Source organism: Tenrec ecaudatus, chromosome 15 (genome assembly GCF_050624435.1).
Source record: "Tenrec ecaudatus isolate mTenEca1 chromosome 15, mTenEca1.hap1, whole genome shotgun sequence".
In the NCBI taxonomy this organism is placed as follows: domain Eukaryota; kingdom Metazoa; phylum Chordata; class Mammalia; order Afrosoricida; family Tenrecidae; genus Tenrec; species Tenrec ecaudatus.
Window position 1 is genome coordinate 53,527,146 of NC_134544.1, and position 27,488 is coordinate 53,554,633.

Below are 27,488 nucleotides of genomic sequence, written 5' to 3' on the forward strand. Positions count from 1 at the left end.
CTGATGAGATGTCTATGCCACATGATAAACGGGGTTCTGGATGGTAACGGACTCTTTATCATTTGTTCACTGTTGTAATATTTACAAGAAGAAAACAATCTTTTTTAATACAAAGGAAACTGGCAGTAAACTACCTCACCTTACTGAAATATAAATTCCCTAGCACCGTCGTTAATTTGATTACATGTGGTCTAGTTCACTCACCACATACCCCTAGTATCCCAATTCCCCGGGTCCAAGGATTTGTGCTCAGTTTAATCATTTAGCAGACCCGCATTGTCTTCTCTGGGAGTCATGTTCTCTGGTCTATTAAAGAGGAAAAATCCCATTCTGTAATGTGAGAAGTAGCCTATTTCAGAGTGAAACCGAAACATGACAGGTTGAAGGGGAAAAGTTGCTTAAAATAGCATTGCTTCATTTCATGCACGGAGTAAAGGACCTGGTGCCAGGACTTCACACAGGAACAGGAAGACAACAGAAAGAACCAATTCAAAAATGATCTCTTCACTTTTAATTTTTAAAAAGCATGTTCACAACACACGTAAGAAGGTCACCCAGCAATGGTTTGTTGCTCTTTGTGAAACAGCCTATGTTAGAAAACAAAACATTTAAATGGTAAAGCTTTTAAAAATTAGTTCTCTGGAATTTCTGTCAGTAATCACCAGCCACTTAACCTTTGCTTCAGAAAAGTAAACACTTCAGGATTGTAATGAGTATCTACCTCAAACACACTTTTCTGAAATGCAGTTCAAAACGATACAAGAGAAATAAAATTAAAAATGCGTTCAAGAAGAACATATTTGGCTTTTAAAAATGTTAAGCGGTTTTGATCTTTTTCTTTCTCTAATCTGACTTAATGGCAACAGTAGGATTCACCATGTTGTGGTTTGTACACCTCACCCGAACAAACTCACGAGGAAAGTACTAGCTGGCTTTTCTCTCAGAAGGGTGCGGCCATCGTCTCAGTACTAGACTGGTAAAAGATCAGATCAAGTCAGATCACTCCGATTAGCTGGTTAGTTTGGTTCCTGAGCTGCTTTAAAGGTACTTTTCCCCATTAAATCATCTGCTATTTCTCATTTGCCACATTTATCTAGAAAATTAATCAATAACTAAACAGTTTGAGTAAAATGTAAACTGAATGTAGAATGTCAAACATGGTTTAAATCTTACAGTCTGCCCTTTCAAACAATCCACATTTACATTATAGCTGTGTGAATTATAGTTTAACCATTTTTAGATGCAAAATAATCGAAAGTTTAAAGAAACTTTTTGGGCCAGGATAGTTAAGTAGTTCTTATATAATTATCTTCTCCACAAACTTATGAGCATGTCTCTTCTTGGGTGCTACAGTATGGAAGACTTCCCTCCCATTCAACTCCTTCTCATGACGCCCCAATAAAAAGTATATTGCTTATGCCTGTTTCCATCAGCTTTTGTGGAACCAAATTTGCATTTGTCATGCCTACTATAGAAAATAATTTTTCCTTTAGACTCATGGTGACAGTTTGGAAAAAGAATTGCGAAGGGCTAATTTGAGGTCAGTAAAATATCTGAAGAAAGATGTAACAGAAAAGAGGTAACAAAACCCTCCCCTGTAAACATATCTGTCTGGCCCTTCCATTGTGGGAAATATTGCCCAAGTTAAAAAAAATTCCTATGAAAACATTCAATACTATGAATCATGTAAAACCAGGTGGACTTCTGGCAGACAGGCTTTAGATTTTACCCTATTCATAAGATGAGAGGTAGTGACATTCTATTCTTTCAGTGCTGAGCTAAAAATTCCACACATCTGGCACATGGGTTACAAGGGAAAAAAAAACAAACGGAAGCACCAATGTACACGCCTCATGTTTCCATTTTTGGTATTTCAAGTCACCCAGAACTTCACGGCTATTCATCCTGGCTGGTAATCAGCACTGTTGATACTGAGAGGCAGCGGGCACAGCGCTAGTCATTGTGTAGTCCTGGCGGACCCCTGTCGTCCTTCACAAAGGAAGCCGCCTTCCTTCCATTCTTCTGAACATGATCTTCGTTCATTTTCTCCAAAGCTTCTATCTATAAAATGCATTTCATCGTTTTTAAAACTTAAACTCCATCCGTCAAAATACGATGCATTTTAAAAATTCATACATTCGTTTGTCAAAACCACTACTTTAGAGAAAGTATTCTGAATGAACCTGTATTTGAAAAGTGAAGGAATTCTCAGGCTACATATAGTTCAGACTGAGCCTGTGGGTGTGGGGTACCTACACACACACACGTGTCATGGGCTTGATGACATACCTGGGCCAATCATACTCAAGTACAGTACCTTGAGCAGGTCCGCAATTAGAATCGCATGTTTAACTATCTATTGTTTCAGGTAAGGCAGGGTGATGGGGAGAATCCCAATATTCACTCAACAACAGTAGCCTGGATGTTCCGAGCAACTGTATTGTTGGTATTTACCATCTTTCTGTTTCTTTCCTGGACTTAGCTTGGCTAAACTCAAGCCATACTTGGAAGTTCTGGAATAGACTACATAAGCATTCTCTGCAGCAACTTGGTATACTATTGGGATTTATTAGCTGCTATTCTGATCTTTCATTTTAGTCGGTTCTCCGGGCTTCTGCAGGGTTTTTCACGGTACTATAAATCCAATACTGCAATGGCTCGGCATTTCCAAGAATGATCACTTGAAGCCTGTGTTCAGTTCAGGGCAAGGCCTGTGATGAACAGCACCTTCTCCTTCATGAAACAGGGAAGGAGTATGCTGTTGTTAGGGCCCATCGAGTGGGCTCCGGCCCACAGCGCCCTGGGCACAACAGACGGAAACACTGCACGGTGCTGTGCCGTCCTCACAACGGTTCCCGTGCCTGAGCCCAGCGAGGCAGCCACTGTGTCCGCCCATCTCATCCAGGGCTATTTGTCCAACCCCCTCAAGAGTTTACTGTGTTTGTTTGCCCTAAGTTTTACGGCTTGAAAGGACAAAAGACAACCCAAGGAGAGAAAAACCCCACCAACATTGTTTCTGAAGGGCGGAGAGGATGCAGTGAGCTCCTTGTCTGCATCACCTGCTCTCCCTCGCTCCCTACTACCAGGAAGGTACAATGGCTGAACAAGACTCACCTCAGCTAAGAAATCGGCTTCATTATCTGCGGAGATGTTTAAGCCTGAAACAGCATTAAAGAGTTCTCGTTCACTGAGAGCTTCCATTACCCCTCCTTTCTGGAAGAACTAGTGAAGAAATACAAGGAAGTCAGTAAGATTTATTAACCCGGTTATCTCGTAAATTAAAAATAAACAATACTTGGAAGACGCCACTGAATTCCTTTCAGGATTTTTAGACCATGGATTTTCCTAGTTTATGTTCCACTCTCTCCACTCCTCTTACACACTAGTTCTGTCTTCTGGGTTTATTTTTCATATCGCACCGTCCACAGCTATAAAAATAAGTGGGAGAAAAAGCCTGTACCATGTTCCCAAGGGGGCCCCTTTGACCTGTTTACTCAGCCCTTGGTAATCCAAGGTGTGTACTACAGACAACCAGGACTTTAGACTCTGTCCTTTTGGGGTGTACAGCGCCCTTCACGGGCTACACCAGACAGATCTGACATGGAACTCCCATTAAGCGACTGGACTCTACCATAGACACACCTGCAGCAGCTTAAAGGACAGAGTGTCCCCTTGGGCTTCAGGCTGGACCACCCGAGTGGGAGCAGAAGCAGACGAGGACTATCCTATGGCTGTGAATGCGAAGTCATTAGTCCGGTTCAAAATTCTTGCTTTGAGGGTGCCCAGTAAGGGGCACTCAAGACTGCCCTGTATTTGCTGTTTTCATGCTGTCTTTGCCTCTTGGTGCCGTTTTTTTTTTTATTATTATTTATTTATTTATTTTTTTGGTGCCGTTTTTAATGTAGCCGGCAGAGTTCTGCCTTTGCAAACAGGTGCCATTTAAAGCTGTGCCCAGTCTCCAACCCTTATTGCTTGTGTAGTCTCCAGCCTCCTAAGGTGATAAGCTATAGCAATCAAGAATTCATATATTTTTGTCTAAAAATCTAGTCCACACATGCATATTTTCCTTTTCTCAACAGTGTTTTAAATTATATATTATTGGCTAAATTAATGATAATATCAATAAAGCTACCATATGCCCCAAGAGGATGATTCAAAATGTTCTCTAATAACAATGATGTAACTAAAGTGAACTAGTGATGTATGTGTGTGTGTGTGTGTGTACCAAAGAGAGATGAATGAGTTTTGAGCTCAGACTTCATCAGAGCTCTAATCTAAGGACAATTAGCTCTAATGATACAAAGCGTTCTATGATATGGTCCTACTTGACACTTGTCATCACGCAGAGATCACTGAAGACAGGGGTGCTAGAGCAAAGTGTGGTGAAGAAATCAGATGGTGTTTGGCTACTAGAAACAACAACACATGGTGTTTCAAAGCGTGGTCTTAAAACAAGCAGCCATCTAAATGAGGCATCAGGTAAGACCATCAGAAGAAACACACCAGCCAGTGAGACCCAAGAACTGTAAATAATAAAATCAAATCTGGAGGAGGAAATGGTAGAGCTTAAATTCTGAACACCCACTTGCAGAAGGCTGCGGATGACAGTGAAAGCCCCACCTCATTTGCAGGGACCCCGGATGGATGAAGCTATTGTGCGTCCTCGCTCACTCTGGACCAGGGTGGGAGCATCCCTGTTGTCAGACAGAGTGCACTGGAGGGGCTTCCTGCAGTTGCATTCCATCTCCTTTTTTGAAGCCAATGTATATTAGTTCTATTTCCTTCTCAACTGAAATTTTTTTCGTTTTAAATTTTTACAGTTTTTCTGTAAATGACATGAAATCCAGGATAGGCAAATCCAAAGAGACAGCAACTTGATTAATAGTTCCCTAGAAACTAGGTTGATGGGTAATGGAGAGGTAACAATCTTGAGTACAAGGAAGAAGAATTGTCCTAAAATTGATTGTGGCAATGATTACATAACTCTTGAATATGATCAAACTATTGAAATGTATAATATGGCAATAAAACTATTAAAGTAGATTGGGAAAAGGGCAGTACATACAACCTTGTCTGGCACTGCTTTGAATGTGCAGACTGATATGATTCCCTAAATCCCATTAGTTAACAATTTTCAACTTATTCTGACTTTTCCAAAGATTATAGTTATCTGAATCTCCTAACAATTATCCTGAAAAATAGCCACTAAAAAAGATAGCCATAAAATTGACCAACAGTGTGATCACTAGTTTTTACTTTCCTCATAAATAATTGAGCCCTCGTTCCATGCATTACCCTATCCTTTTCTTTTAATGAGCATACCAACGGCAGCAAGTGTGTAGATTTACTATCTGTCAACTGGTTTAAGCACTTTGCATTAAACTGGATTAGCTGTCTACTTGATGCTTTAAATGTTGAGAGCCCATGTGAAAACAATTCCTTTAAGATTTGTTCCAATAGCTTATATGTGAGGCACAGAAATGCTGAAAATGAAACTGACATATCCGATCAAATTTCAAGATGATAACCCTATCTTGAGAACAATGAGTATCCCCTTCCTTCAATTGCTAAAAGTATAGGAAATAAGAACACGTGGGCTTCATTCCACAGCAAAGTTCACGTTCATTTATATGCCTACCTGGGAGACATTCCTACAGTCCCGGAACAGGAATTCCAGGCCATGAGGATGAGTTGGTTCTACAGACTGACTGACATCAATCAACCAGACCTATGGAAGTAAAAAGTACACGTTGATCTATGGACCTTCAGTAGCTGACATTAAGGTTATTTAATCTGAGCATCCACACATGCGCCTCACCTTTCCAGCATGCCAGAGCATGTTATACTCACTGAGGTCAGCATGGACCAGTGCACACTCATTATACAACCGCTGCATCATCTGTGAGAAGGTACAGCACATGTTTAGCACAGGAAGGGACACAGAATCTACCCATTCAGGCAATGTGTACATCCACCCATATTGTCTATGGAAAGGGAAAGCGGGGGTGAAAAACTGATTTCCTCTTGATTTTGTGTAGTTCAGTGTGGGATACAGAAGGATTTCTCCCAAGCTGTCTCCCCCAAATATATGCCAGACAGCTGCTTGCAAATGACTATATACTTGGAGGTCATCAGAAGTAGGTCAGGGGTTATTCTCCCTGAGAGCTATCAACCATCTAGAGCAAGCAGTCACCACTGTTTATCCCACAACAAATAGGGCCCACTCCCTTCTGATAAGGATAGCAGTTGTCTGCTTCCTTGTAGGAGACCCCTGAGAGGTCAAACCCGCCCATGAATGACTAAGGCTAGGCTGCCATCTTGAATCTAGGGTCCGCCCATCCTGTCACATGTAAACCCCCAATCCCTCCTCTTCCTATTGCATGTATGTCCCTAGAGCACCCCCTCTCATTACTGTATTACCTATAGGACAACCCCTTCCTGTGACATATATCCTCACCTGTAATTAGGGGGCTTGCATGTCCCCGGAGAAGATAAAAGCCTGGGCTAGCATTAAAGATCTCTCCCTCCACGTGGACCACCAAGCAGGGCTGAGGTGAGCATGCTACCATGAATTGTGTTGACTCCATTTATTTCAAAACTTCTATCTCTCATGCTCTCTATAACTTTACTATGATCTTTACTTCTTATCGCTGGACAATTGCGCCTACCGGACCCGTAGCTGGCTTCCCCTGACAGTTTATGAGTGGGCTTTTTTGAGGGATGGAAAGACAGTGGTGAGGATGAGCAAGCCGAGTGTGTGACACTGTATTTCCTTGTCGCATGGCAGCAAGGAGTTCAGGAGGCCAATGGGAAAAGGATTCTCAAAAGCCCTGTCTCTGGTCAATGAACTTAAAATGGGGACCTAAATAAGCCACCACGTCCTTTTATAGCAAGACAAATACTTAAGGGGTATATAAAACTGCAGGGTTTTTTCTGCCAGACATGTGGGAAAATATATATTGTGAATTAAATGGTGGTCTCTGTTCATTAATAATGACCCTTCGTCATATAGCAGAAATCAGTTAATGTACTGTTTCCTAGACTTAGTAGGATTTACTAACATTAGTTTGCTATTGGATAATACTTTCATATTCACAGTGACTCACAGGACAGCTCTACAGAGAACGTACAGAAAATACATGTGCCTCCACTGTTCGGTTAAAACAATACAGAGAGATCAGGAGACTTTCTTAAGCTATGAAGATCTTAGATGGAATGCAAACGCTGTGCTGAAACCTAACTACTCTGCTCTGGATTTTTGGCAAATCCCCTCAACGGACAGTCACTTATCGCAGTGCCTCCCTGTGTGTCCTGTTTCCACCCCTTTCCTAACCCTCTGGATGTTGTCTTGGCAAAATGCTGCCCCTTTGCTCTCAAATAGCTGATTATTCTAACACGGAGGAAAACTCAGTTCCAGACTTGAAGCGTGGCTAAGGACCACAATCTTGGGGTCCCACCAGTTCCTGTCCGACCAGTCAATCTGCTCTCTTATGATTTTATTTCCTTATCGATCATCACTCTCTTATGGAGGGCCCAGTCTGCTTCTGTTCGATTTTCCAACAATACAACTACGCATTTCCTTTGCGGTTGGGGCTGCAGCACGCTCAAAGGTAAGCAAAGCGCAGAGGCTAACGTGGTAATGTTAGACTGTCTTTCCTGAAGCTTTAGGAATAATAGTTTCTAAGTCACTATGCTAACTAATGCTTTCACTTATTCCTTAAGCTGTAGTTTTTCACAAAGGCTAATGGAACCTACACTACTATTAGATCAGCTTGAACTGAAACTATTGTAGGCAATTGTTTGTTTTTTTATTTTTAAATTTTTTATTTTTTGAAATTGTTTTTTAAAGTCTAGAAGAACTTTGTTTAATTATATGTTGTTGTTGTTTTTGCTTTATAGTCCAGTTACCTTGGAGTTACATGTATGCTTTTAAAGGCACAACTTACATCAAGAGTTTGATAGTAGGCATCTTTCATTTCTTCACTACTGAGCTTTACTTCTTTTAATTTAGGCGCGGGAACTTGATCGTGGCCAATAAAAGACATAACTAAAATGTGTTTCTTGAGCATGACCACTGTTGGACAAGGAATTCCAGCTGTCTGCATTCTACACAGAGAGAGATGATTAAGAATGTACAGTTAGATGAGAAAAAGCCTTCATGTGTTCAACAAGCAAGCAGGACCTGCACTAAGCTAGCACACTCACAATACCCTCCCCTAAAGATGCAGGGCTAGAAAGACAGTAAGACACAGCCTCTGCCTTTAGGGAGCCAGCAGCCTGGTGGAAATGCCAGACAAGCGAGGAGACCTTGAGAGCACGGTGTGAGGCAGGCAGGCAGGCCTCACAGAGGTGTGAGGAGGAGCTATGGGAGAGGGTGGTTATCAAGGGCAGGTGGGAGAAGAAGGACTTGCCAGATTGGCAGTTTGAGAAAATGCTGGCCAAAGGACGTCTATCTGTATAAATGCAAAAAGGCATTCAAGGTCACAGCCCCTTCAAGGAATATACACAAATCTTTATAGCTGGATCTTTGAGGAGGGGAATGGGTGCTGAAGCTAGAGAGGGGGCAGACGTCCTATCACAAAAAGACATCGAACTCTTTAGGATCGATAATGGGGGTCTGTTGAAAACATACTGAAGGGCAGAGGGCAGCAAGTACCCCTAAGAAATTCTCCTTCAAAGTTTTATAAACAGGAGAATCTCACCAACCACTAAGTATGTATAATTATTCTGGAAAGCAAGTAGTTTTAGGAAAGAATGGGCAAAAATTAAGCTTTCAATTGATTGATAATGGAGCAGCCAATTAACGGGAAGTATTATTACTTGGATGATACAAAAAATTCTTTAGCAAAAATAAACTACTAAAAAATTGAGAAACTCGCCTACTCAATGAAAACAAAATGCAATTAGACTGGTAAGAATATGCATTCAGGTACTATACACAGAACTGTTCCCTTATAGAAAGCCTGATTCAACACTAGAACTCCAAGGCCTTTCTGCATTTCTACAAATGAATTAAACAAGCAAGCCAAACGACCCATAGAATTTTCTACCTGGCTAAACTGTGCTAATACAGAAAGGTAAGCACCCAGATGATTTCTAGTAGCACAGTGATTGTCTTTACCTTGTGAGATTGTGCATTTCTTTTTCTGCCCACATGCGGATGATCTTACGTGGATTTAGTTTACTGAAGCGGTCTTTAAACCTGTAATCATCTTTAATGTATTTGTCACGATTCTTAAACTCATTAAGGGTTGTTTTAAATACCTTGATGGCACATTCTGTAGGTACAACTTTACTATCTTCCTTCTCATCCTCCATGCTAAGTAGAAAGGAAGAAAAAAAATCAAGTCAGTGCAAGTCACGAGCTCACAAACAAAACTATTTGAAACAAAGATCCTGATACTAGCTCTACCTTCTAAACGCCACATGACACACACATACACAAACTAAGTGGGGGAAAAGTAGTACTAAAAATCATAGAAACTTTTATGAAACAATATATCAAAATATGACAGAGGATTTAACACACACACACAAAATTTAAATTCATTTCTTAAAAAAATGGCTTTATTAAAAAAAAAGCAAAGAAAACCTCCAGATTCCTTACCCCTTCAATCTTAATATTGGTCGAGTGGCTAAAAACAAAGTAAAACAAAAATAGCACAAAGCGATTGTTTCCCGACAGAGCCCTCCTTCCCATTTCCACATTTCTGGATTTTCATCAACCATGCATGAAGATGTACACCACCTCAAAAAGAGCAGTTGGGACATATCTGAGGGGTTCAAATCATATTCCTTTCAAATGTTACTTGAGTTGTGGGGGCAAAACGAAACCTCAAGGGGCAGGAACTGGGAGGTACATAAGGTTTCCCATGGAAAGTCTCCTGGGACAGCCTGGGAGAAGGAGCCGGTGTGTTGTCCTGATGGGAAACAAATTCCAAAAAAGTTGCCATAACCCTTTCACAGGGGCCACATGATTCATAACAGTAGCAAATTACAGTGATGAAGTAGCAACGAAAATAGTTTTATGGTTGGGGGTCACCACAACAGGAGGGACAATACTAGAGTGAGGGTGGGATAGAAAGGGGGACCCGATTGCAAGGAACTGCATGTGACCTCCTTCCTGGGGGCGGATAACAGAAAAGTGGGTGAAGGGAGATGCTGGACGGTGCAGGATATGAAAAAATAATCATTTATAAATTATCAAGGGTTCATGAGGGAGGAGCGAGTGGGGAGGGAAGAGAAAAAATGAGGAGCTGATACCAAGGGCTCAAGTGGAAAGCAAATGTTTTGAGAATGATGATGGCAACAAATGTACAAATGTGCTCGACACAACGGATGGATGTATGCATTGTGATGAGAGTTGTACGAGCCCCCAATAAAATGTTTAAGAAAATGATGATGGCAACAAATGTACAAATGTGCTTGGCACAATGGATGGATGTATGGATTGTGGTAAGAGTTGTACAGCGCCCAATAAAATGATTTTAAAAGACAAAAAAAAGCCTCAGGATTGGTGAACTTATCAGAACAACAACTAGCATAGGGGTTTCTGGCAGGTACAGTGGCGGGGGCGGGGGAGAGGGGTAAAAGGGAACTGATGTCAAGGAGTTCAAGGAAATAGACTGTTTTCAGATTGATTGTGGTAGCAATTGTACAATACTGTTTGATGTGATTGAACTATACAATAATGTAACTTCATTAATTCCCAATAAAATGCTTTGAAAAAAATTAAGCATCATTTGAAGGAAAAAAAAAATAGTTTTGAATTGAACCAGCCCAGCAGATTCCCTCAGAAGTCACTGTTAGACTAAGAGAACTTGTCTGTAGCCACCCACTGATTGTAGACATATTTACATATGTTTGTTTGGAATAAACCTGTGTGTAAACACGGAAACCCAAGAGCAATAGCTTTGGCTTCGCCTGTGTGTAAGAGCCGGCGTGTATCTGAGTGCATGCTTTAGATCCTAACAAGGCCTTATTTGGGTTTGTTTTTAAAAATACACTTTCTTTCAAATAAACTGTCGAACAGTTTTCAAATATCCATAATGTAATGGTCTTCATTTTATAACTAGGGACTCCAAAGGCAAGTAAGTTATGAAAACCCAAATGGACAAAAAGAGCCTCTAAAATATGCCCTTGAGCATGGAGTGATGGAAGCAAATGGAAGACAAGATGAAGTAAAAGAGCAGAATGGGAGAGTACAAAAGTATAACGAAATGCACCAAGACCTAAAGTTAAGACGCCAAAAAAGGGAAGCCCAAGGTCATTATTTCTGAAGCTGAAGAGAAGCTTCAGTCCTCTAATTGCAGGACACAACTATCTTGTGGAAAAACGTCACAGGGAAGATCAAAAGAAGATGGGAGTTACCCTACAGAGTCCCTAGACTACAAAGAACGGATCAACATTCAACCATTTCTGCAGGTGCTAATGATCAAGAACTATGGTACTGAAGAGAAGGTTAACTTTCCTGGAGACACTGATGAAAAACAAAGACCATGGTTTTTGACAGAATGACGGATGTTTCCACAAACCAATGCAGTGCTAGGAGTATCCGCTCCTCTATCCCAAGAGAGCTACCTGGTCAAGCGACAAGAGATTCACATTCGTGCCCACTCAAGCGAAGGATAATCCAACAGAAGGAGGAATTACCAGACTACCATTTACAACACATGCAAACTTTCACTAACGACAGTGCAAAAGTGGTGACGGCCGTGCACAGAAAGGGAGCTCCAGAAAGCCCAGCTGGACTCAGCAGAGGAGGTGAACAAGGGTCTCTGCTGACGTCGGATGGGTCTTGGTTCAAAGCAGAGAATACCAGAAATCTTCACCTGTGCTTTACTGCCCCGACAAAGGCAACTGGATGTGTGGAAAATAAGAAATTGTAGCTAACACTAAGAATGGGAATCCCAGAACACAGAGCTGTGTTCCTGGATAACGTGTACACAGACCAAGAGGCAGTCCAAAGGGATACTGCATGGTTTAAAATCAGGAAAAGTGTGAGGGCTATAGTATTTCACGATACTTATTCAAATAAGTGAGGATTACATCGCAACATAAAGAAATTGGTCCTCCCAGCTGGACCAATTAGCAGCATCATGATCACTGGAGAAAATATTCAAGTTTTCGAGGATCACAATTTACTGGAATCCATGATCAATGCCCATGGAAGCAGCAGTCAAAAAAACACTGTATTGCACTGAGCTGCTTCTCTTTCGAGTGTTAAAGCGTCAAGATACCCACTTTGAGGAATAAAATGCACCTATTCTCAATTGCCCATATACATGTGAAACCTGGACAATGACTGAAGAAGGCCAAAGGAGGGCTACCTTTGGATCATGGACCTGGTGCAGAATACTGGAGATACCCAATCTGTGTTGGAAGTACGGTCAGAATGCCCTAAGAAGTGAGGATGGCAAGACTGCAGGTGGATACAATGCAATCAAGAGGAACTAGTGAAGAACAACCAAAACAATCAGGCTCCGTAGAGGCCAGGGAAAAAGGAATGCCCTCCATGAGACAAGCACCTTGGAGACTGACAGAGCACTAGGCAGTATTTCGTTCTGTTGTATCAGCGCTGCTCACTTGATGACACCCGGAGCAGCGACTCAACTTGACAGCATCTAACAACATGCTCTCTACATTGCTCACTGCAAAACATTACTGCTACCTCAGTGTCAACTTAAATGTTTTTCTGCCCCACTGATGAACAACTTTTGCATGTCTGCATATGCACAGCTTTGTACTTGGCGGTCATGGCAATGGGGAAGGGGTGGGGGCTCAGAGAGGTGAGGGTGAGGATCGACTAAGATTCATATGCAAATCCATTCCCATTGGGGGGAAGAACTAAATTTGTTCAGAGGATGCTGTTCTACTTTGCTCACTTACCTTCCTCCATATGCATGAAAGACAACAGATTCCTTTCCTGTACTGACACAGCCAGTGACTGTCTCCAGCATTCCAGAGTTCACCATCTTATACATAAGTAAACGTGTCTTAGGATCAACTGCTTTTTCCTGTAAAACACACAGCACTGTAAGTGAAAATGACTGCTAATAAAAACCTTTCACACAATTCCCTCATATCTTACATTTTTTTCCTACCCTTGTTTAATTTACTTAGTTGCATCTATAACGGGCTTCTCTAGGAATGCTCTTAAGATACAATTCAGTTCCATAAGCTGTGACCCTGAGGCTGACAATGGGAACCATAAAACACAGCTACTAGCAGGCAAACTTTCTCTCCCCAGCACTCTCTCAGCATACCTATTAGTTTGTATATTGTTACTAAGTTAGCTTATTCTTGATGTCAGATATTATCTTCAGCCTTGCAAACCCTTACACGAGGTTACTACAAATGTGTCAATAATGTCAAAGAAAACAATTTTTAAAAGAATTCAGGAACATCCACTTAGTTTTCTAATCTCGATCTTTCCATTACAAACAAACAAAATTCATGAACTTACGGCCGTAGAATGCTCTTTTTTCTCATGTAGGCGGGCACTTCGGCGTTCTTCTGAGTAGGCATGTTGTTTCAAAGCATTGAACACATGGTTTGATAGTTTTAAATCCATACCAATTCCATCTCCTACCTGAAATCCAGGTGCAAACTGCGGAGGCAAAGGGAATCGGTGTCTGAATCCTTTCGCATGAGGATAGAACCAACAATATAGCCCCGCCTTTTGTTCCTGATTCCACAAAGGCATGCACTCCAACGAACGACACACCCGGAGGTCTTACAGAGAAAAATAACTCACTAATAGACCCGAGAGAAACAGGAGCCATCGACAAAAACTGCAGCAAAATAAAGGGTCTTTCCATAGATCTAAAATTGAACAATCTACACATACATAAAACAATTAAAAAATAAATAACTAACAGTCAGGTTATTTTACCTCAATTTGTAAATCTAGAAAATTGAAACTATGAATAAAAACATTATATTGTAAAAAAAAAACCCCAAACAATCCATACATACATCAATTGTATAAAGCACATTTGCACATTCGCTACCCTCATCATTCTCAAACATCTGCTCTCCAGTTAAGCCCCTGGCATCAGCTCCTCCTTTGAAAACTAAAGTCTATAAAATATACTTTGTGCCTTGCTTTTGTAATGCCAAGGAATATATAGCATTGTATCTGGAAGGCTAGATCAAATCTCAGCAAAGAAACACACTTTCATAATGAGCTACATCTCAGGAGTGGTGAGCGTTTGAAACGATGCCACACCGTGACCAGTATGCTCTACCACCGTGCTGTGCAATACAGCAGACATGAAGACTTTTAATTCACATTTAAATGAATTAAAATGGAAAAAATCAGTTTCTCAACTCTATCAGCTATCTTGTAAGTGCTCGATAGTCAGATGTGGGTAGCAGCTACCACAGCTGACAGTATTCACACGGAGTATTTCCATTATCACAGGAAGTTTCAGTGAAGTGCTGTAGAATTTTAAAGCCAGATCTGTAACATTTCTAGAATATAATTTAATATGCTTACTTACAAGTATTTGTACTCTAATGGTTCAGCGTTTAATTTTAATCACAACGTGAGTTAGAAAGAATGTCTTTTTCTTTTAAAGACTTTTCTTTTGATATTGCAAGGGAAGTTCACACACAAGAAAACCAACAATGGAAACTGTTCATAAAGTACATAGCAAAGCAAATAATTCTCCCTCCCATTCTTATCTCCCAAATCATCAAAGCTATTTTGTATAAAATAATATGTTGAAGAATAAGTACATTACTTTCATAGAACTAGTTCTTAATTTTAGAATCATGGAAAACCAAACAGTATTTCTTAAGATGATTGTGGGACTTTACTGTGAAGTACTTCGTATTATCAGTAGTTGAGTTTTCATGGTATTGCTATATTGTCATCTAAACCATCATTAGAAAGGACAATGTTTCCCCCCCCCCCCAGAAATGTACAATCCTGTATGTAAAGTTCGATGGTGATTTTCATTTATTCACCACTAGCCTCTCCGTGCCGACCGGGGCCCCGAGACTCACATTTTCCATTCTTGCCGTATTCTTTCTCCCACACACTACTTCGTCGTGCTTCGTGGTGATGTCTTTTCCTTTTCCAATAAAACCCTTTTTGGGAGTAGGAACTGGTTTTGCTAGAGGTGATGAAGACAAGGCAAGGATATAAAATTTTACTGCAAAGCCCGTATTTCTGCATTAGCAAATGTCTGAAGACGTTCACATCGAACAGAGTAAATCCCCAAAGGGCAGAGCCAAAGATCAATGTAAAATTCCAAGTGCCCACTAGGGAAAAATCAGTCGTTCTCAGGCCCCAGCCCAAACCTCCGAGAATATGGGAAAGCAGGTACCTGGGATGTAGGGATCATCACGCGTATCCTGCCAGTCGACCTCGTCTTCAGAGCTATCGCTGTCTTCATAAGGATGCACTTTTCGATAATTTTCAAAGGAAATGGAAACTTAAAAGGCAATAACAGTTGAAGAGTCACTTAGGGGCATGTTATAAGGGGCTTTGAAAAGTTTGTAGAAAAACTGCATGAAAAGATAATGGAACTTTTCCATGAACTTTTTGAAGCCCCTTTATATAAGCACTTTTGATTACCTAATATGCCACAGTCTGGTCATATTACCTTTGCTATCGCCATTGAACTTCTTTTCTTCACGCCTAAGCTGTGCATCGTACTCTCTGTCGAAGTCCATCTGCAGCATCTGAGCCAACATGAGGTCGCTGGAGGTGTCAGCATTTTCTCCAGTAATCAAAGGTCCTTCAGCAATGCTATGAAACAAGGCAATGTAAACCACGACAACGCGTGCTTGTGCAGATGTTACTAAAGGTGCTACTAACTATGAGAGCAACCTGTGCTTTTCACTGTGAAAACTCTACTGCAGACGCACCGGGAAAGATGCTACCAGGCCATTCGCGGTCCTCGCCTGGCGTTCCTCATGCCTAACGGCACTAGCCTGGGAGAGCAGCAACTAGAGTAAGAACAGTAGAAGGGAAACCTAGGGGCCAATGGAGGCCATCCATTCACTTGTGCTGGGGGCCCACTAAAGGGAGGGCAAAACGATAAACTACAAACACTCGATCAAAACTGTGCCCGGCTATTGCACGAATATAGCTAAAACTCAGAAAAGAGAGTGATATGCCCAATCACAGTGAAGTCCAATCACAGAAACAGCAACAAAACTCAATTATCAATGAAATTATGTACTACGGGGCTCTTTCTACAGCATTGTTCTTCTCAAAGTATAACCACTTGTCATGATAATCACAAATCATATTCTAAAACTTTGTTTTAATAAGCTGCTGATAAAATAGGTTCTTATGAATCTCACTTACCCACCAACTTCAGGAAGAGCAGCTCTTTCTTCTTCTAATTGTAATTCTTTAGCTAGCTGTTCACTCATCACATCAGCCAAGGAACAAGATATTGTGTTTTCAGGGGCAGCCCACGGACACTAGGAGAAGGGAAAAAAGGCAACTTAATTCATAGTTAATAATGGAATAAAGTACCCCTCAAACTTGGAAAAAAACATTATCTTATTACTGGAGTCACTACTATTTATAGAAATTCATCTCAAATCTATCAAAAACCAAATTCATTTTTACTCAGCGACCCTTGTAATCAGAGCAGCGCGGCCCCTGTGCGTTTCTGAGAATGTAACTCGCCTAACTCTTTAAGGGAGTAGAATGCCTTGTCTTTATTCCCAGGTGGATTTCCCACTACGATCAGACTATATCAAACTCAAAACAGACGGGAAAGTTCTATCTCATTCCAATTTAAGTACTATGATTTCTCTATCAGTTTTCTAAGTGTTAAAATGTATGTCGATTCCTCTTCAATACACCTTGACACATGCTAAAACAAAAACCAGCATAACAAAATGACCATGTCTGATCTTTAAAAGCTCAGAAACAGGCTCTGGAAATAACAGGCGACCCCAAACGCAAAACCAAACCCCACTGCTATTGAGTAGTTCCCAACACACTGCAAACCTACAGGAAACGTAGAACAACCCCATAGGGGTTCTGAGGCTGTACATTTTTATGGAAGTAGACGGCTACATCTTTCTTTCTTCCTTGAAGCAAGTGGTGGGTTTGAACCATCAACCTCCCAATTAGCAGCCGAGTGAGTGCTTAGCCACTGCATCATCAGAACTTAGAACCCTGGTTACGAGTTGGGCTGCTAATCACAAGGTTGGCAGTTCAAAACCACCAGCCTGGGAGAAAGATGGGACTTTCTTCTCCTGTAAAGAGTCACAGCCTCATTTACAGAGGTCTAAATACAGGCATGTATATATGTAAATATCTATGTATATATACTTATATATATATATGTTTAGTATTAAGGTAACAGATGGACATTAAGATTCTACTCAAGTACTCCCTCAATGCAAGAATATTTTGTTCTATTAACCTGGCAACCTATGATGCTCACCTTCCCAACACGATCAGTGAAGACAAAGCAGGTACATAAGCAAATGTGGTGAAGAAAGCTGATGGTGCCTGGCTGAAACGATATAGTGTCTGGAGTATTAAAGGCTTGAAGGCAAACAAGCAGCCATCTAGCTGAGAAGCAAAAAATTCCACATGGAAGAAGCACACCAGCCTGTGTGATCAGGGTGTCAATAGGATAAGGTATCAGGCATTAAAGGCCCAGAACAAAAAATCTTATCATTGTGCATGAGGGGGAGTACGGAGTGGAGACCCAAAACCTGCCTGTAGGCAGGCGAGGACCGCGAATGGCCTGGTAGCAACTTTCCCGGTGCGCCTGCAGTGGTTTTCACAGTGAAAAGCACAGGTTGCTCTCATAGTTACTAGCATCTTTAGTAACATCTGCACAAGCACGCGGTGTTGTAGTTTACATTGCCTTGTTTCATAGCGTTGCTGAAGGACCTTTGATTACTGGAGAAAATGCTAAGACTGACAATCTAGTGTTTGTTGCCCAACTCATAGCGACATCATGAACAGCGACTTAATGACCGAGTGATGAGAACGGCTGTGATCCATGTCGTTTTTCAGAAGGAGCAAATTATTCCTAGACCACTTCAGTCTAGGAGCGCCACTGAAACAGTCCAGCAAGGTAACAGCACCAAAGGCTGCCGTGACGGCAGGTGGGGGGTGCACACGGGTACACAGGATGGACTGCAGGGAAGGCACGAGTCCTGCCACTAAACTACCACTGCCCGTAGCCTGGCACACGCTGAGTGACTGTTAAGTGTGAAGTTGCAACCAACTCATAATAAAACACTACCAGTCTTGCACCAGCCTCACATTGTTCTGTTTGTTTGAACCAATTGTCTCACGGTGGCAATCCAACACATGGAGGGCATTTCTTTTTCACTGGCCCCTCTACCAAGCAAGATGTCCTTTTCCACAGACTAGTCTCTACTGATAACATGTCCAAGGTACCCGAGATGAGCCTAGCACGTGGTAAGCATTAAATGGATATTCTCTGAGTGACAATATGTGACTAATAAATACTTGCATTTCAAAAGGAAATACTCTATCTCAAACTATCAAAGAAATAAAAATTATGCTCTTTCCTAGTTTATACAAAAATGAAAATTAGGTCATTGGATAAAACTTTCCCCAATTTTTTCCCCTCCGTGCTATTTTTCTTACAGTTTTCCTTTCTGCTACTGTTGAATTTAGAGTCCAGCAAATGATATTTGTTTCAGTGACATATATCAGGCTTAATCAGCTCTAAATCTGATCTAAGAGTCTGATGATGTGTCTTGAGACACAAGTGACCGTGCAGGTTCTATATGATTGACGCTCAGGGATTTCTGTGGCTCACGCTGTTAGAGTGCTACGGAGTGATAAATGATGACTATGTTTTATGCCCACAAATGAATCAGAATCAATCCATTTATCTAAAGATGAAGTGCATTTGGTCCCCCAACACTTATCTACCTTAGCCCACTGCAGAATTGCTCTACTCTTACGTTAGGCCGATGATTTAGAATAAATCCGATGGCAGTGAATTTGGTTAAATTTTTGGTTACACAAGGGTGAATCTGAAGATGACAGGGAGGCTTAGGTGTAGGGGGAAGTTCATTTACTCAGAGCTTACCAGCAATTGAACATTGTCCTGGTGATGACCTTGAGGTCTGAAATTCTGAACCTCTGTAACCTGGAGAACACAGTGAATCTTGTGGCCACAAGACTCTGCTGACTGCCTTCTTTGTCCTCTACGTAAACAAACCCTATTTGATTTATGTATGTAATTATCATGGCTGGTCTTTTAATACATTTGCATCAATTCTAATATGCAAACGTCTGTTTTATATTAACTGTAAACACAGAGGGAGAGGTAGCTTGTTGTCTTACTAGCAAAAGACACCATTTCATAAGATAGTCATTTTGAAAGGGGTTATTTATGTTTTTACCACGGTATTTGGGGAACATCCATATTTCCCTTGGAATAGTGAGCAGTAAGGTGAGGCAACTATATAGGCAGGCATATTTACTTCTGCTTTCTCTGGTTTTAAAAAACCCAAACAAACAAGGATTTACTGACTCGGCAATTTTCCTAAGGATCCCTAGTGGTATAGTGGATTAAGTGTTTAGTTGCTCACCACAGGTTCAGCAGTTTGAACCCACCAGCTACTTTGAGAAAGGGGAGGCCTTTCTACTCCTAAAAAGGCTTAAAACAGGGGGACAGTTCACTGTCCCTCAGACCTGTTGGAGAGCCCGACTACAGTTTTAAAAAATACTATGAACAAATTCCTATGCACACTGCACATATCTTTTTAAATATTTTATTGGGGCTCATACAACTCTTATCACAATCCATATATACATCAATTGTGTAAAGCACACTTATACATTCATTGCCCTCATCATTCTCAAAATTTGCTTTCCGCTTGGGTTCCTGTTATCAGCTCATTTTCCTTTTTTCCCTCCCCCTCCCTCCCCGCTCCCTCATGAACCCTTATTTATAAATTATTATTTAATCTTATCTTAGACTGCCTGGCATCTCCCTTCACCCACTTTTCTGTTGCCCATCCCCCAGAGAGATTATATGTAGATCCTTGTGATCGGTCCCCCCTTTCTACCCCGCCCTTCCTTCCCAGTATCACCACTCTCACTGCTGGTCCTAAGGGGTTCATCTGTCCTAGATTCCCTGTGTTTTCAGATCCCAACTGTACCGCTGTGCATCCTCTGGTCTAACCAGGTTATACAAGGTAGAATTGGGATCATGACAGTTGGGGGGAGGAAGCGTTTAAGAACTAGAGGAAGGCTGTGAGTTTCATTGTTGCTACATTGAACCCCGAGTGACTCATCTCCTCCCCACTACCCCTCTGCAAGAGATGTCATTGTTTACAGATAGGCATTGGGTCCCCATCACACCCTCCCCTCAATCATGATATGAATCCACGCCCCCTAACCCCCCCGGCCTTTGGTGCTTGAAATCTGATCCCTTCGGCCCTTATCACACATGTTGGTGTGCTGCTTCCATGTGGGCTTTGTTGCTTCTGGGCTAGATGGCCGCTTGTTTACTTTCAAGCCTTTAAGACCCCAGACGCTATACCTCTTGATAGCTGGGCACCATCAGCTTTCTTCATCACACTTACTTATGCACACATTCGTCTTCAGTGTTTATGTGGGGAAGGTGATCACACAATGATGGTTTTTATTCTTTGGTGTCTGCTACCTGATCCCTTCAACACCTCATGTTCACACAGGCTGTGTGCTTCTTCTCAGTGGGCTTTGTTGCTTCTGAGCTAGATGGCCACTTGTTTGCCTTCAAGCCTTTAAGACCCCAGACGCTTTATCTTTTGATAGCCAGCCACCATCAGCTTTCTTCACATTTGCTTATACACACGTCTGTCTTCAGCAATCATGTCGGGAAGGTGGGTATCTTTAAATGGCCCGTTTGCTGAGCAAGGTGATCTTGTATTAAGGGAATGCACACAAGCTCAGAGGACGATAGCCCGGCTCAGGAGGGCCCAATGTACAGAGAGGACCATAGAACCGGCCCCACAGCGAGATGTGACATCCTGCACTGACCCATGGCCCTACATGGGACAGCACCAGAGACACAGTGTGGGATGTGTGACTGAGCTGACCCCACCACACTGAGGCAAAACACAATGGAGTGGCAGGGGAAGCAGAGCAAAGAGGCTCCGAGGGAGTATAAAAGATAGACTTTTGGGGGCCAGGACGTGGCACCCCCATCAGACTCATCTGGAAAACACTCCTAAAGGTCAACAAACAGACCTTGAACTACTAACAGGCTGCTTTTTTTCCTGTCTTTTTGTGGTTTCTTTCTCTTCTTTTAAATTTTTTATGTCAGTTGCTTTTTTGTCTGTTAGCTTGTCGGTGTTGCTGCCATCGTCACCATCTTCTTGTGTGCCACTTTGGTGCTGTCAAAGCCATCCGCATTTTTATGCACATGTGACTACATTTGCAGGTCCACCTAGATAAGACAGGCTCGACAAACAATATGAGAAGAAAATAACGGGACCAACGGTCCCGGAGGGACATGGAAGTGTGGGAGGTAGGGGAAGGGAGGAGGTGTTGGCCATCCCGGGGACAAAGGAACAACAAGTGATTCAAAACCAGTAGAGGGAGGGGATGGGAGGACTGGTAGGGAGTGACCAAGGGCAAGGTAACTGAGAGGAATTACTGAAACCAGAATGAAGGCTGAACATGGTAGTGGGACAGGAGGAAAGCGTAAGGAAATAGGGGAAAGTTGTAGGAGGCAAAGGGCATACGTAGAAGCCTAACTACAGACACATACATATGTAAATACATTTATGATTACAGGGGAAATAGACCTATGTGTATATATTTATAGGTTTAGTAGTAGGGTAGCAGGTGCACATATCTTATTTTGAAGTAAAAAACAAAACGGGGAAAAAACACCCGGGGGCCTGGATAAATATCCTCGGTGGGTTGCAGTTTGAGGACCCCTGGTTTAAAGCTTCAGACACCCACAAGGGCAATTCCTCTATGTCCTACAGGATCGCTGAGTCAGAATGGACTCAAGCACATTGAGCTTGTTGTTGTTTATGCTACTTTCCAAGAATAAGTGTTCCCCATACTATTAAACTAAGCCATGTCAAAAACTCCAGTCAGCTTCTTCCTAAAACAGGCTTTCCCTTTCAATGTCTCCCCCCTGTCAACTGACACCCTTTCAGCCTCCGAGCCACACTGAACTCCCCCCCACCCCCCGCCTTCATCCTCCACATCTAGACAGAAGCTGGGTGGGTTCTTCACTGAGAAACTGCTCCTGTGTCCAGGCACACTTGAAAGCACAGACCAGTCCCACTCCAAGCCCTTTTTAGCTCACATTTAAATTTCTACAACAACAATTCCATGTATTGTGACACAGCTACTTTCCCTGTAACTAATTATATTCCTTGCACTTTTCCACTCAAGACCAATCAAATTCTAATTTGCTTGAACCAGCAGGTGAAATTCACTTGACAGCTAATTCTTCTGCCCTGTTAATTCCTTTGAATGCATATAGTAAAATAAAATCTGCTGCCCAATAATATTAATGACCTATGAGTTGGTCTGACTTATAGTGATTCTACCAGTTGGACACCCTGGTAGCAGAGTGGTTATGCATTGGGCTGCTAACTTCAAGATCAGCAGTTCAAAACCACCAGCTGCTTTGTAGGAGAAACAAGACTTTCTATTCCTATACAGTTATAGTCTTAGAAGCCCACAGGGGCAGTTCTGCCCTGTCCTGTAGGGTCACTATGAGTTGGAATCATCGAGACGGCAGTGAGTTTGAGTAAGGAGTTCGAATTGACATGGTAGGAATTGGCTTACTGGTACAGCAAGTAACTTTACCTCTAGCCCATTTTTATCAATGTGAATCTTTTTAAAGTTCCTTTCTGAAAATACTTTCAAGAAACTAAAGAGAAACTCTACAGATTCTCTACTCACATAAAATAAATACAGATTCTCTACTCACATAAAAGTGGGCCAGTATACTACCTCGTAGGTTAAAAATGCTTCGTGTGTTCCATTCCAAAGTCCAAAATTCCAAAAGGTAAAAATCCTGAGCTCACAATCACCTTTTGTAAAGGCTAATAGCAACCTAACAGACAACAGTTGACTGTTTATTATATGTAAATCACTCAGTTAAACATAGGCCATTTGCAAAGATTATCTATCTTACAACTGAATTGGCGCAGCCACCCATTATATAGCTTGAGAAATGTAGCACCCAGAATAATGGCTACCCTGTGACAGTGTCCTTAGCATTCTTCTGTACTCCTTCCCTAATCACAGTTGCCAGGAGCCATGCGGCATAGTGGGCTAGCTGGGATGCTAATTCGATGGCAATTCGATCCCACCGGCAGCGCTGAGGAAGAAAAATGAGGCTTGCTTTCTTGTTTTGCCTGCTCCCTTAAGGATTTATAGTCTCTGAAACCAAAGGGTATGTCTACTCTATTCCATAAGGTCCCAATGAACTAGAATTGACTTGACAGCAGTAGGTTTGGAATCACTTTACTGTGGAACGTGAAAAGCAAAGTGTCCCACTGCAGTAAAAATATCCAAACCTCCTCAGCAAGGAATACTTTTCTCGACTTGCCCCAATTTTCCCAGTCTCCTCACTCATATACCCCAAGCTCTAGGTGTACTAATTAGATGCTAAATGCCATTCTATACCTCCATGCATGCTGTTATAGTCTGAGACCCAACAGAACAAGAACCTTTGAAGGGTGGGGCTGCCACCTCCCCAGAGCCCAGCATACAGCATGGGCTGTAAAGAAGTCTCCGTGCATTTGCTGAGTAATGCTGGACAAAAGAAAAACACCGGGGCTATTTGCTGGAGCTGCCCGCCCTGTTCCTAAGCTAGAGAGGTCTGGTACCTTCACCAGGCCTACTACTCAAATGCGCCTTCCTCGCCTGCCCCTTGGCCCACGCACTTCTGGTGCATTCTAGTCTTCTGCCAATAGTCCATGAATTCTGCCGAGGGGCGAAAGAATGTTGCCCCAGATGCAACAATAACAGGGAAATTTTGTTATTTTAAAGTAGAAATTTATCTCCCCAAAAGACAGACTGAATCAGAAAAAGAAATATGTAAAGACCAGAGTTAGCAGGAGGTATCATACAACTTGACTCCTATGAATCTTCTTGGACACTGAGAAGGATTTTGAAGGGAAGCAATGCTCCAGGTCAGTGGTGCTTCACGCTGAGGGCTCTAGTGCTGTACTTCCCCATACCTCTGTGGCGCTGGTCGGCGGGGTCACCTCACATGGAGGCAATTTCCGGAGGGAGGGCACGGCCTGCAGAAAGGTTTGTCAATGCTTTGAAATCATACCCAAAGTCTTCAGACCAGCATAAACTTGCCCTCTCCGAGGTAGGCAGTCTCATTTCCCATTATCCATTTCACCAACACAAATTTCCCCGAGCACTGCCATTTCCTCATGAGGTAGCCACGAGGTAAGACCAAGGCAGAGTATTTAAGTCGGTAATTCCACAGCTTAGGATGAAAGCTTCCGGGGGAAAAATGGTATGCGTCTATACAACAATACTGATCCATTTTTAAAAAGAGAATTCCTATTTTAGAACAGTTTCTGATACCCAGAAAAACTGCAAAGTTAGTACAGAGTTCCCACAGTCCCTATACCAAGTTTCCTTTACTGTTCACATCCTTTACTTGCTGGTTGATTTATCCCAATTATTAAACCAATAGACAAGTTGCTCATTCAAGTCCATACTTCATTCAGGTTTCCTTGAACTTTTACCTAATCGTTTGCCCCGGCATCATTCAGGATTCTGGATCCACATCAATTTTAGCTGCCATGTCTACTTAGGACAGGTCTACCCTGTCTTGAGGGTCTGTAGGTCACTATGAGTCAGAACCAGCTCAATGGCAGTGAGTTTGGGAGTATTTTTGGTTGTTTCCTTAGGCTCCTCAGGACTGTGAGTTTCTCAGACTTTTCTTGATTTTGATCATCTGGAGTGTTGAGGAGAGTCACCAATTGACTTTTACAGCTTTCTTTCCAAGTAAGCTACACTGTTGCCTACAGTTTACCATTCATCCCTACTAAGAATATCCCTTAAAACTCTTTGCCCCTAATAGCAGTTTTCCATGTGGTAATTAGTACCCTTTTTTTCTAATTAGCTTTGGTATTTGGAAACTTTAGGGTACATAGGTCTCCTAAAACCTCTCGGGATACCTTCTAAGGTCAAAATTATTTTCATAATTAATTATTATCTACTTTTCCCCCTCTTACTCTCTGAAAAGACTAGAGTGTAGTTTTGCAGACTCCATACATGCAATGTTATTGTCATTCTGATGGTGAATGGAATGCATGCTTGTATACTGTTATGCTTTCTAGCATTATTTAAGCTAATAGGTTTACTATATAAATACATTTGTGGGTAATAATTTGGTTTGCCCTCAGTAGTTTTATTATGGTTTTACTATCTAGCTTAAGTTATACATGTTATAATCCACCTGGAGCCCTGAAGGGTTGGCGGCACAACTCTGTCAGCTGTTGCTTGGAAGAAGGACGTGGGAGTCAGCTGCCTTAAAGATTTACAGCCTCAGAGCCCTTAGGGGCGGTTCTACTTGGTCCTTTAAGTCAGAATTGACTCACTATTAGTAAGGACCACCTGCTTATCTTTTCGAGGATAGATTTTTCACATATATTTAAACCACATAGGAAACAAAATATAACACAAAGATACTGTTTAATTATCAAGTCTTTTTCCTTCATAAAAATGCTTATGCTAGCATATGACTTTTAAATGACAAAGATACTTTAAGTTTCTCCATGCTGATTTTTAATCACAAATACCAATGGGTAGATCTAGCCTTCATAAACAGAGGTTCTCAAAATTTTCGCTCAGGAAGAGTGTGTCAAGGGGGCCCCAGTCCTAAATGTTTGAGCACCAATGACCTGGAGCATTTTTTCCGTTTTTTCAAAATCCTTCTAAATGTCCCCGCTGTCATGCAGGCTCCAGTAACCATTTGTCTTCCACGAGTTCAAAGAAGGAAGAATCAAGTGACAAAAGATTGTTTTACCTGCCAAAACAATGGGGCATAAGTACACCCAGAATACATTTTTATTGAATAGTGAAAATGGAAATTTAAACCACTGACAATGTCCATTACATTAGAACATTACTGATATCAAATATTGTTAGTAAATTAATTTTGTAAGTGAAATTTGTTCTTAGGTAGTCTGCGAAGACTTGGTTTCATTTGGCATTTTCCTCCAGGTTTTACTCAAGAGAGGAGCCCTGGCAGCATAGTGGTTATACTTTGGGCTGTGGACCACAAGGTCAGCAGTTCAAAACCACCAGGCACAAGGCCTCTCATGAAAAGTTACAGAAATGCATAAGGGCAGTTCTACCCAGAACGATTAGGGTCACTATGAATCGGCATGAGTTTTGTTTTGTTTAACTCAAGGAATTTAACACGAGTCTGCATCAGCATTATGTCTACTTATCCTGACATTTTAAAAGTTTACGAGTGGGAGACCCGAAGATTCAACAATTAACAGATGACTCTTTCGTGGGAATAAAGTCTGCGAAAAATACTTAAGGAGTCAAAAACGTTTGATTCCTTCACACGCTTAGGCAATACTTCATTTAAAGGCTCTTGCCCCAAACAAACCCAGTGAAGTAGAAGGGTCATTTCATGAGAAGAGGGGTGGGGTGGGGGGCGTGGAAGAGGCGGGGCCCGAAAACAAGAACTCAAATGTTAAATAAACGTCGACAGTTTGCCATTAAAAGTTTAGGTGTAAAAATCCAGGCAGGGAAGGTGAATGAAAAGCCGTCGGAGTATTGGTGTGGAGGAGGGTGTGCCCTGTTTTATCTTTCACTACTTCCAAAACAAATTGCCTAATTAGGTTCACCGCATTTGTCAATTGAAGGCGACGACGTCCTAAACTAACTTTTCTGCCTGTTACTAATAGGGTTGACTCACTGGGCCCGGGAAAAACCAGCCCAGACTTGTTTTCTCTCAAATACAAACCTCTGTCGTGGGAGCCTGCTCCATCTAGTTTAGGGATTCGGAAAGCCGGATGCAGAGCTAAAGAGAGATCCAGAGTGGCCTTTGAGAGCCCCCCGGCTCCTGCCCGCCAGGACAGCAGCCCGTGCCCCCTTGCCCGGGTGGCCAGGGTCTCGGCCTGGAGCTGCCACGGCCGTCTTCGCGACTGCCAGCCCCGGCGGGCCTCCAGCGAAAGCAGCCAGCCAGGGGAGTGAGCAGGTACGCCGGCCCCCGCCGCCACTCACCTTGCTGGGTCTCCAGGCCGCTGCCGGCCGGGGTTCAGGAGATGCCACGCCGACCAGATCCATGTGGGGAGAAGCCGGCGACGAGATCGGGATCGCAGGACCGGGATGCGGCTCCAGCAGGAGGAGACAGGCCGCCGGGCAGGGGTAAAAGTCGGCCGGCGCCGGAGCGGCGGTGACAGATGGCGCCGAGAGCGGCCGCGTCCGGAACTGCCCTTCTTCTCTTCCGCCCTCAAGGGTGGAGCAGTCGCTTCTGATTGGCTGTCCAGCCTACGCCCCGTCACCTTGC

At 42.3% G+C, this 27,488-nt stretch overlaps 1 protein-coding gene across 1 annotated transcript; it reads right to left on the reverse strand.

The window, feature by feature from the left end:
- Window positions 1–496: 496 nt before the first annotated feature.
- Window positions 497–27,413, reverse strand: RIOK3 (RIO kinase 3). Its single transcript, XM_075532488.1, has 13 exons — window positions 27,203–27,413; window positions 16,325–16,443; window positions 15,615–15,760; window positions 15,336–15,443; window positions 15,013–15,122; window positions 13,466–13,609; window positions 12,889–13,016; window positions 9,122–9,319; window positions 7,947–8,106; window positions 5,819–5,899; window positions 5,639–5,728; window positions 3,115–3,222; window positions 497–2,061 (listed from the first exon to the last, which is right to left on the reverse strand). The coding sequence occupies exons 1-13, from the start codon at window positions 27,263–27,265 to the stop codon at window positions 1,954–1,956; spliced, it is 1,563 nt and encodes a 520-aa protein (XP_075388603.1). The 5' UTR covers window positions 27,266–27,413; the 3' UTR covers window positions 497–1,953.
- Window positions 27,414–27,488: the final 75 nt, after the last annotated feature.